This window comes from Schistocerca piceifrons, chromosome 1, assembly GCF_021461385.2.
Source record: "Schistocerca piceifrons isolate TAMUIC-IGC-003096 chromosome 1, iqSchPice1.1, whole genome shotgun sequence".
In the NCBI taxonomy this organism is placed as follows: Eukaryota; Metazoa; Arthropoda; class Insecta; order Orthoptera; family Acrididae; genus Schistocerca; species Schistocerca piceifrons.
Window position 1 is genome coordinate 1,136,687,279 of NC_060138.1, and position 12,367 is coordinate 1,136,699,645.

Below are 12,367 nucleotides of genomic sequence, written 5' to 3' on the forward strand. Positions count from 1 at the left end.
CAAAGACCCAATGCCCCAAAAAAAAAATTATACAAAAACAGTGTCAGGTTTCCTGTGGTAGCCAAAAGAGGAGGTTATACATATTTCTACAATGAGGTCATAGACCTCTTTCTCAGACAGTACATTGTATCAGTGGTAGTAGGTATCTCCTGACACTTACTGATCATTTAGATGTACTACTGTTGACCAACAAAGTTCCTACAAAATTTACTTCCTTCTTGATATGTCAGCTAAAAGTCTTGGCAAGTAGTATATTTGAAAGGATCATATTGTGTGAGCAAATGGGAAATATTTTGGGAACTTTATCTGGCTACCGATTTTGTAAAAGCAGATTGTATCAGAAGACAGACAGAATACTTAGAAAATAAATCTTTCCGGAAGTGGATTTGCTTAGTTCATTATGTCCTGAGATGTTGTTTTTCTCTCTTTATCTACTTTTTTAAAATTAAATTCGAAATGAAGAACACTGATTCGAAAAACGAACTCGCACATTGTGTAGATTTTCAGATTTAATCATTTGTGTATAATTAGTCACACGTCTCTTTGCTAAGATAGAGTGAGAGAGAAATTTTTTATGCATTAAAATGGCTGAAAAAGCAACAGTTATGGTCATATTGAGAAATAAATAATAATCAAAAAGGAACCTTAATGATCGAAAATATAATTATAGCAAATAACAGTGAGAGTGGTAGCTAGAACGGAAACATACATACATTGTTGAAGGCAAGGAATCACAGAAGTGCTGTATCACATTAAATCCACAAGTTGCTTAGCACAGAATTCAAAGCTGACAAATGAAAAAGACAAAAGTAGTGAGCACTATCTCAAAATATAACACTAACCTGTAAAAATCATAGCTACATAATACACACTAGAAGTTGTGGAACCTACTATCTTGAGAAATTACACAGGTTGGCTAGAGCAAGCAAAGGGTAAAATATAAATTAGTGATGAACAAAGCCTTTTTTGCGAAACAAATCTGCTGCCCTCAAACAATGGAGGAAGACTGACAATAAAGTTTTCAAAAGTGAGAAGCAGGCGCATAGTAGGATAGGGTAATCTGACGTAGAGAGTGCAAACGTATAACTCTGCGAGCTTTTGAAGAGAGGTGCTACAGTGCAAAATAAAGCGATCGTCAAATACACATAGATAGAAATTTGTGAAAAGTGCTGGCTGTGTGAAGTGCATGCACTTACGCAGGCGATCAGGTGTTTCATACCCTTCAATTTCCTCTTAAATATTGACCATTGTGGTCAACAAGGAGTTTGTGATACCAGACGGTTGACACATTGAGGGGGTTGGTCACAAGGGCTGCGCCTGTGGGAAGCCTGTCCACATGCCCAACAGAGAGCAGAGGAGTGGGGGGCAGTATGCGTCAACCAGTAGAATCATTCTGTCGTATAGCACTTGAAGAATGTTTGATGTTGATTTCATGTTAGTGTAGGTATAGAGGAGCTATTTAGTCAGCATTGTGTTTGTTATGGATGAGATACAGCAAACAAATCTACGCAGTATTATGTTACCGAGCGAGAGAAATAGGATTCCAAGAATATAATTTTAATGAGAATCAGAAACACTGTCGCCATGTGGAATAAACTCCAGTGTTACCAGCTGCCAAGGGAGAGAGAAATTGAAATGTATAGTTTGGAACAGAAGGAGAGCAACTGGCAACACCACAAAATCTGTTTGGCTATGCAGAATGCATCAGGAATCACTCTTCCAACTGGTACACAACACTTGCAGAAGAAGGATGTATGATGTGACATAGGACATTTTTGGACCATAAATGTATTGGTTTTAAGGGGATACAGTCGCGAACAGGCTCAAAAAATCGATTTTTTTAGTCTTAATCTATGCTCCAATTATTTGGCTACAAAATGCCGTTTGTTTCATACAAATCTGATTGTTAGATTCGGAGTTATTAATTTGTTCATGAAGCATGGTAACTAGCGCCACGTCCATTTTTAGAGAATTGTTATTCTGATGTTTGCCAGCCTGCCTGCATTGTCGACTATCGTTTGTCAGTTTCTTCATCCTAGTTGTTTACGGTTTGGTGATACAAATGTAATGATTTTCTGAAACACAATGGGTAGAATAAGGAAGTTTGGATATAAGCCTAAGTTTCGTGGAAATAAATATGTAAAAATAAATCGCGAAACTGCTAGTTTTGAACAGAGGGCAGAAAATAATATTGAAAGTGAAGTCAGTCCGAGTGTCAGTGCTTCAAGCAAGAAGCTTCTAGGTGCTGCCGGTTTTACAAGTGCCTCTCAAATGCGTGACAATGCAATATGTGGTGTGAACAGTGTTTCTGTTGTTACTGACACAAACATTCTGATCTCCATGAGGTTATTACGTGAACTTATCGAAAAACACACAAATTGTAAAAACTGTGGTGGAAACGTTACTTTGCATGAAGATGTGGTGAAAACCAAGGGAATTGTTTGTAATTTAGTTTTGACATGTTTGGAATGTAGCTGTACTGCCAATGCAATGTCATCCCATGTAACAAGAACCAGATTGTATGAAAACAATATAAGATTAGTGTGTGCACTTAGATCTATTGGAAAAGGGCGAAGTGCAGGTGGTGTTCTTTGTGCAGTGATGAACATTCCTCCACCTCCAAGAAAGTTTGATGATTACAACAAGACTATTGGTGCAGTTGTAGCTGAGGTAAGTGAATCTGCAATGTTGAAAGCAGCCAAAGAATCAGTTCAGTTGAATGATACGAAATCTGACCCAAGGCAAATTTCTGCTGGTTCTGATGGCAGTTGGCAGAAACGTGTGCATACATCCCTAAATGGCATTGTGTCAGCAACTTCTTTTGATACTGGGAAGGTTCTGGATATTGAAATTATTACTAAGTTCTGTGACATCTGTAGCAAAAATCCCACTATGTATAGTGGTTGCATGTGTGCAAAAAGGACTATGATGATTCTAGTGGAGGCATGGAAGTGGCTGGTGTTGCTAACATTTTCCAATGGTCTGTGCAGTCAAGAGGTATCCTCTATACAGACTATCTTGGGGATGGGGACAGTAAGGCTTAGCAGAAAGTGGTAGAAGATAAACATTATGGGCCTAGAGTCAAAATTAATAAACTGGAATGTACAGGACATGTACAGAAACGAATGGGATCACGACTTCTAAAGATATGTAAAGAAAAAAAAGTTAGGTGGTAAAGGGGGCCTGACAAAGGCTGAAATAGACAGGATTCAGACTTATTACGGTATTGCCATTAGAAATAACTGCAACAATGTAGAAGCAATGAGGAGAGCCATCTGGGCTATATTCTTTCATAAAATTTTAACGGATGAGGAATCACAACATAACCTTTGCCCACAGGGACCTGACAGCTGGTGCAAATTCAACAACCCAGCTACATCTTCCAGCTATAAGCACAAACATTCAACTCCAGAAAAAATCCTGCTAGCTGCGAAACCCATTTTCAGAGACCTTAGCCAACAAGAGCTCTTGAAAAAGTGTCACCATGGAAAAACTGAAAACCCAAATGAAAGTTTGAATTCTGTCATTTGGACTAGGCTACCAAAAACTGTTTTTGTTAGAAAAGAAAAACTAAAATTTGGTGTTCATGATGCAGTGATGTGCTTCAATGCTGGTGTGTCAAAGAAAGCTGACGTATTAAGACTCTTGGGAACAAAGGATGGTATCAATACTGAAACAGGACTGAAAAAGATTGACATGGACCGTATCCGTTATGCTGATATTTCTGCAGGAAATGCTACCAAGGAGGTCAGGATAGCCAGAAGATCAAAGAAAAGAAGAAAAGAAGATAAAGATCAAGAAGCTGAGCCACAGTATAGCCCTGGAATGTTTTAAAAGTGTGTCTGTATGACATTGTACATTACTTTATTGCATGTAAAACTTTAATACTATTTTTCTCAAAAGTACATTTTTTGACCTTCTGGTACACTTTTCTCAAAAGCTATGACTGCTACAGACATCAGACTTACAGTATCTCTTGTTAATACAACGATGATTCATTAGATAAAAATAGACCAGTAGTGATAAAAAGAACAGATTTATAAGCTCCACAGTGTTCAGAAAAGTTTTAATTTTTTGTCTTATAGAACAAAAAAATGATTAGTCATGAAATATATAAAATACATTAACCATTTTTATGTGATTTGAGAATGATGTTTCAGCTGTACACTGTAAAAGTTTCAGGTCTTTATCTCCATTAGTTACTTCAGAAAGTGTACCTGACATTTGCTCATTTTAGCTTTGATTCCTTATGGGAGTTCCCTCGCGACTGTGTCCCCTTAAGCACTATGGACACATGTATTAAGGTATCAGCTCAAGGATAATTTAATATGGCCAGATGTGAAGCTGCAGACTGTAAAACCCATCAAGTAAATGAATGACCGTAATTGTGATAGCATGAATAACGAGGAAAAAGCCTGAAGTAACAATGTAGAAATTAATAACCTGGTGAAGACTAGAAAGGACTGACAAATCATGTGAAGCCTAATGACAGACTGTTGACTGAAAGAAGCAGAAACACAGATAGAAGATATTGAAAAGATGCATCACTTCCTCTACAATAACAGCCAAAGAGATCACACTAGTATGCAGATTGTACTGATTACGTATCAGGAGTAATGAAAACAATAAGTGAAGAAAGAATTCAGAAATAAGCATTTTGATAAAGGAACACAGCTAGAGAATCCAGTCATGTGACTCAAAAGATTTTCCACTGAAAGAAAGAGATAGATAAGTGTGTGTCTCATTTACTCAGTTAAGTGCCCAGTTCATGCACTATCACTGTCTAGCTATTCAACCAATCCAAAAGAGAAATCGAGGGGAGGTGTAAAGTATTCCTGTAGAATGTGTGATAAGCATCTATTAATTGTATGTGCAACAGTTAATTATTCAATGGGTATGGAATCTGAATGTTTGCTGTTGCATTGATAAATAACCAACCCACTTGCATAAAATCTTGTTTGGATATTTCGTATCATATCACTGCGCCCTTCCTGGTCTACTGATAACGTTTCAGAGCTTCCTAACATTATCAATATTAGGATAGAATTGTCGATGGAAGAATCAGTAAGGCGGTACTACATGATGTAAACAGTCCCTGTTTACAACGTTGGGCCACATAATATACTTAACATTAACAATAACTGTCGTGAAGAGAAGAAAAAAAGCAGTAACGATCAAAGAGAAATAGCATGGCGTGGCGGGAGTTTCAGATTGAAAATATTCAGTTTATCATAACTTTACACAAACGGAATTTTATGATTTTTTTTCCCTGTCGTGTGACAGGTGCACACTTCCTGAGCAGCATTGCCTGCAGAAGGCTGGTTGGACACCTCTTGTGTAGGGAAGGTCGAGACAAACAATTTGATTTTGGGCACTTGTGGACTGTGAAGTCGGGAAACTACCACAGGTTGGTCTACAGAAACCAAGTAAACAACAGTGCTGCGCATCACTGGAAATTTTCAAAATTCCCTCGTTCTCATTGCGGAAACTACGACCCTAGAGAAAAAAATGAATAGAACCTTATCTGTAGGAAATTTAATGTACTTTAATTCTGTACTGGAATACATTTTCACTAGAAGCCGCGGATTTCAAGTTTTTCAAGGAAAACGTACCACAGTGACCTCCAAATTCACCCCCACCTCAACACTCTGTTCTTACTAGTCAGGATTTTTAGTATGTAATTTATGCCGCTAACTCCTACACTGTGCAAAAATCGGGAATTACAGGAATTATTAGCCAGATTCGACATGTTCTCCTCTTGATATTCATGTCAGGTCTCCAGCTGGAACATATCAGCATCTTGACACAATATTTCTGCAGTCCACCCAGCCGCCATCTTTAGCTTATTAAGCCATCACACTAACTCACCGAGTTGACTTGGCTGTTTTCCCATTGGCTTAGTTGACAGTTGTGCACTTATAAGTTGCAGAATTGACCTTTGTGCAAATTTTGCCTGACAGTCTTCTGAATTTTAATACTATAAAATTAACAATTAAGTCATTTTATTTGCCTGGCCATCTTACTACCTAATTATTGAGGCTTAAATTTAAGTCGAACTGCAATCGCAATTAGCTTTTGCATAACATTCACAAAAATCTTTTTTCTTTCATCACCCTCACAGGGAAGTTGTTGACGAAATAGCTGACTGATCTGGCGGCATAGTAGACCACTTTGAGTTGTTTCCCAGCATTACAGACTGTGAGTGTCTGTCTCAAATTGTTCGTCTCGACTTTCTCTGCACCACTGTGTTACGTTGCTAATGGTTATCGTTCACGCCCTGTATAGTAAATGCCATGTCCGAAGGCTTACCACCCAGAGAGAGTAAAAAATAGTACAGCATGGAAGGGAATACGTTCCGTATGCACTTTGACATAGAGGGGAAGCGAGCTTCTGTGTCGCCGTACTTCATAAAGTGACACTGTGGACAGCAATAAGTTACTGCCACAGCGTAGTCTGGAGGAGACAAGATATCACTGTCGACAGTGATGTTTGGCTAGGTGCCTAGCGGAAGACGATATTTCATTGGTTGCTGGTAGTAAGTGGAGGTGGATGTGTAGTACAGCTACAGACTGATCCACTTTTTGACCTGATGTGCTCTAGGCAAGTTAATCGGCGGTGACTTGGAAACCTTCAATTCTACATAATGAAGTCGCCGAAAGACAGCGACCACAATAAAATGACCAGTCCTTCACTGTAACAGAGAGTCGCTTGTACAGGAACATTAATCACGATCGCCCGGGAGCGATGTCCCGGCGTTAGCTGCTTCCCGCCGGCTGGGCAGTCTTCTCCGGCGCACCGTCGGCGACGTCAGCGCCGCCAGCGGCGGCGGCGGCGACTACGACCGCCCTGGCGGCCGCAGCGCGCTTCTCCTTGCGCGCCTGGTGGCTGTCCTCGAAGAACTGCTCGATCTCTGCGAGCGATTTGGCGCGCGTCTCGGGCACCAGCAGCCACACGAAGGCGCAGCTAGCGAGGCACATGGCGCCATACAGCCAGAAGGTGCCGTCGTTGCCGAGCAGTTGCTGGAAGTTGTGGAAGGTCTTGATGACGACGAACATGAAGGCAAGGTTGAACGAGCCGGCAAGCGAGCTGAGCGGTCCGCGCTGGCGTTCCGGCAGCAGCTCGCCCATCAGTAGGAAGGGCAGCGTGCAGTAGCCCAGCGAGTAGCCCAGCATGAACACCACCAGGCTGGCCAGTGGCAGCAGCTCCAGGCCCTCCTCGCGGTTCTGCTCCTGGAACACGAGTGCCGCACACGCCCGTCACTTTGTAGATCATAGACGTTCCCACAGCGACTGTAGACCGAAGATGAAGAGTAGGGAACTTGTCGAAACTTTGCTGCAGGACGACACCTGGATTCAGCTGATAACCTGAGGAAACTTCATCATTGTGGTTCACTGAGAATGTCTGCATTCCCCCATAAAATATAAAATGTGTCACCCTGAGACACTCTCTCTCACTCAGAATTACATTTTGACACAGAACACCAGAAGATTTATGTCTCACAGCAGTTTTTGATTAAAATAAAGAGACTACAGCTACACAATATCTAAAATAGTGTAATACGGAACTATGCCTCTTTGAGCAATTGGAAGATAAAAGTAACCACCCTGCAAAAACATTAACATCTCCTAAGATATCATTGAGAAGACCAGACATGATACAGAATCTTAAAATGCAGACCACATTTGATACAGCGTCTTCTAGAATAGAGAACAGGTCAGCTGATAAGTTGGTTGCTACCCTCGTGGCTTGGTATAAAACACGTTCTCTTAAAATACTGTGCACAGGTACTGTACACAACAAGCACTACATACTGGTGGATCTTCCCGCTGGAGGAGCAATCTGTGAATCAAAGGACAGTGCCCTATATGGAGTACGTTACAAGTGGGTATGAAAGAAGTTAGCTGCCAGGAGCTAAAAGTGTTGGTAGGATCGTGAAGATGTGCATCAGTTGCAGTAAAACCTAAAGCTGGTGCTGAGACGAAGAATTCTATTAAGCAGCCGAGCAGTTTAGAGCGCTGGCATTATTTTTTGGGCATTATTTTTTTTTAAATGTTGTGGGACTTTAGGCGGGAGGACGTAAAACGGGCCAACTTGGAGCAGGAGAGACACCACAGGACATTTTAATTTGCACTGTCTATACTTTTACAAATAAATTCATAAAACTTTGTCAGCATGACCAGGAAGGAGTCAGGATTCACACTCATGGCAGAGGAAGTTCAAAAACTTAACAAAACAATTTTTTTTTATATGTGAGAAAAACGGCTCTGAGCACCATGGGACTTAACATCTATGGTCATCAGTCTCCTAGAACTTAGAACTACTTAAACCTAACTAACCTAAGGACAGCACACAACACCCAGTCATCACGAGTTTACATGTGAAATTTCATCATTTTTTTTCACTTGGTATCGGCTGCATTTGTTACTGTAGGTACACTTTTCTGCATAAGTAAGAGAGATTCTTCGATGAAATTTGCAAAGCATACAAAACTCTAGAATTTCCCAACTCTATTAAAAACTGTGGTAAAAATTGAGATAATAAACTATAAAATTCGAGTTTTCTCTAAACACGAAGTTTAAAACGTAACAGCCCATTCATTTTTCCATAGATTAAATAAATTCTAGTTTCATAGGCCTGTAAGTATGGTTTGTAAGCTGTGCAAAATTCATCGAAGAATATCTCTTACTTACGAAGAAAAGTGTACCTATAGCAAAAAATGCAGCCAACAGTAAGCGAAAAAAATCATGAAATTTCACATTTAAAAAAATATTATTTTTTCGTGTTTTTGAACTTCCACTGCTATGAGTGTGAATCCTGAAACCTTCCTGGTCATGCTAACAAAGTTTTATGAATTTATTTGTAAAAGTATAGACAGTGCAAATTAAAATGTCCTGTGGTGCCCCTCCTTCTCGAAGTCGGCCCGTTTGACGTCCTATCCCCCTTAACTGCTAAGGTCATCAGTCCCTAAGCTTACACACTACTTAACCTAAACTATCCTACGGACAAACACACACAGCCTTGCCCGAGGGAGGACTCGAACCTCCGCCGGAACCAGCCGCACAGTCCATGACTGAAGCGCCGAGACCGCTCGGCTAATCCCGCGTGGCTGTACCTTACTGCGGAAAATAGCAGTTGAGCCGCAGCAGTTGCAGTCAGCTGGTGGGTATACGTGTCGGTTGCTACATCAGGGCTGTTTAAATACATGAGGTGGACTAGTGCAAGCACCACAGTAATGTAACACAGCAGTAAAATGGAGCTCTTGCTGGGTGAGCCAAACTATTTTTGCATCACAAGAACACAGTTTTGCTTTCTCAAACACAGCTGTAAATAGCGTTTGGACATAACAAATAGGCCACTAACCAATGTAAATAACCATTAATTTCAGCAGAGGAATCAGCAGTCCAGTAATGAGTCCGGGAACGAGGGGGCCACGCCGGACGACTGAGCAATATGGGACAGCTAGCAACCACTAAATGTTTGGGCTTCCACTGCTGCACTATCTGTGAATGCCAAGTCCTCCTTGGACTTGCTACTTCAACACCAGTGAGATGGCTCCTAGCCCACTCCAGCAGCAGCCAGACTCCTGTCCTAGAGGGCAGCAGAACTAACCCGAGGCAGCATAGCTGCTCACCCTTCTTTGCTGGTGCAGATACCAAGGCACTATGTGCCATCACCCACATTCATCACCACAGGATGGTATCCCTCGCAAGCAGCCTTGTAGTCTTCGGTGGTGCTGGCCCCATTTACAAGCATCCATGTCCCGCTAACCGGGGCGCACGTCACTGTGTAAGCTTCTGGAGGCAGCATTCCTGGATACCGAAGTTATGGCTCAGTAACCATCAACCCACTGACACTACGCACCATCCTCGCCCCATGCTGTGAGGGGAAGTTACCGCTAGACGTGTAGTGGCATGAATGTTAGTAAAATGTTTTGTCTTTTGATGCTGTTTCTCTAAGCTACCAACAGCCTGCTCTCTCGCCTCATCACACTGTCATGACACAGCTCTATACAGAAGTGATGCTGTACCCCTGCATCATTTCAGGTTTGTTAATTAATAAATATTTATACAGAGTTACAGCTTGTTTCACTCTTGTAGGTGCCGGCCGAAGTGGCCGAGCGGTTCTCGGCGCTTCAGTTTGGAACCGCGCGACCGCTACGATCGCAGGTTCGAATCCTGCCTCGGGCCTGTGTGTGTGATGTCCTTAGGTTAGTTAGGTTTAAGTAGTTCTAGGGAACTAATGACCTCAGATGTTAAGTCCCATAGTGCTCAGAGCGATTTGAACCATTTGAACTCTTGTAGGTACAAATGAAAGGGTTAAGCAAAGGACAATGAAATAAGTAAATAATCCTAATAAACGTAGGTCTGTAAACCAATACGACAAATTATGACTGAGTACATTGAACACCTTATAATAGAGACTCTGAGGATCTGAACTGCAGATATTCATTCGATGACAAACACTTTACAAGTGTTATACACAGCTAATGTTGATGTGAAGGCAGGCTTCAGCACATCTCTTCGTCAATGTATGTTGTGGTGTCTCATAAAAGATTGTGATATTATTTTATTTTGATCTTATCCTGGGTGTGGCGTCAGTATTTGTTGGACTTATATATATGATATAACTAAATAATCTTCTCTGTGGCAGCAGCGAGCGAGGCTGTGAACACAACAAGCAGAGTAGAATGTGCTGATGTGTGTGCTCAGCAGTTTGTCAGGGTCTCTGTTGTGGCAGCTCACGTAATAGTGCAATGTGGTACAGGGTAGTGGGCAGCAGGTGGCAGGTGCAGCTTATACTGCAGCATCAACCGTCAGATCATAGATTGAAACTTCCTGGCAGATTAAAACTGTGTGCCCGACCGAGACTCGAACTCGGGACCTTTGCCTTTCGCGGGCAAGTGCTCTACCATCTGAGCTACCGAAGCACGACTCACGCCCGGTCTCACAGCTTTACTTCTGCCAGTATCTCGTCTCCTACCTTTCAAACTTTACAGAAGCTCTCCTGCTTCGGGCACACAGTTTTAATCTGCCAGGAAGTTTCATATCAGCGCACACTCCGCTGCAGAGTGAAAATCTCATTCTGGAAACATCCCCCAGGCTGTGGCTAAGCCATGTCTCCGCAGTATCCTTTCTTTCAGGAGTGCTAGTTCTGCAAGATTCGCAGGAGAGCTTCTGTAAAGTTTGGAAGGTAGGAGACGAGATACTGGCAGAAGTAAAACAGTGAGAGCGGGCGTGAGTCGTGCTTCGGTAGCTCAGATGGTAGAGCACTTGCCCGCGAAAGGCAAAGGTCCCGAGTTCGAGTCTCGGTCGGGCACACAGTTTTAATCTGCCAAGAAGTTTCATATCAGCGCACACTCCGCTGCAGAGTGAAAATCTCATTCTGGAGATCATAGATTGCCTTTTACTGGGGCCCTCTCATGGACATCAAAGGGGTGTGCCCGAGTAAACACCAGCAGCTCTGCACGGAATGTACAAGATATTGCAGAGTTATAGCATGCCTCTCCACCAAAGACAGACCATGGACACTGCTGCCTGCTCACAGATGCAAGCCAGGGGCAGCAGCCTTCAGTACAGTTCCTGTGTACAGCAACAGGTTGACAGTGTGCCAAACATCATCAGTTTGGCTCTCAGCAAGGCAGAAATATAAGTTCCAAAGACGTCGTATCAGTAGATGAGATGTTGGCAACTGACGACCATGTTAGGTAGACCACAAAGACAGCAACTTCAAAGGTAGAAGTCATCTGGCGATTGGTAGGCAGTACTTTACAGGATCAACATTGTAACTGGCTCACTCTAAGTGAATAAAGTATGGGCTTGGAAGCTTCAGTATTTATTGCTGGCCGTCTGAGGCAATGACGTTATGTCTTACCAAGGACGACTAGTTTTCTGAGGCCATGAGTGTTCTTCACCACACTTTGGTGTCACGACAGTGGCTTTCAAGTCTTCAGCTTCGTGCTTTTCTGCCGTGTCAGTGGGCTGATAAGCATTCTTATGGAAGATCTATTCATTCTTGCAGCATCGTGCTGTGCTGTGAGAATAACGTTACGATCCCTCCCCAGTGATATCATGTTGCTGAATTAACGATTCAAACGCCTCGCTCAAAAGAGGTGAAGCATTAGTGTCTGGGGTGTGTCGTATTATTTGACTTATTGGACCTATGCTTGTTTCTCATTGTGTTTGCTACATGGTACGCTGGTATGGTTTGATTTAGTTTAGTGCTGGCTGGAGAAAACTTTAAGAAAATGTTTCACTTGCCCATTGTAACTTCCTGCAGCACAAAATACACTCTACGAAAAAGAAAAAAAAAAAAAAAGAATTGTCCAAATGGGCCGGAAATCGGTAGAGGTGACGTACATGTACAGACA

General features: G+C 42.0%; 1 protein-coding gene across 1 annotated transcript in view; it reads right to left on the reverse strand.

Annotated features, from left to right (window-relative positions):
* Nucleotides 1-12,367, reverse strand: part of LOC124778436 (facilitated trehalose transporter Tret1-2 homolog) — a 259,132-nt gene that overhangs the window by 14,410 nt on the left and 232,355 nt on the right. The window contains exon 9 of the mRNA XM_047253643.1: nt 6,840-7,229. Within this exon, the coding sequence (XP_047109599.1) occupies nt 6,840-7,229 (390 nt within the window). The remainder of the gene's footprint in view (nt 1-6,839; nt 7,230-12,367) is intronic.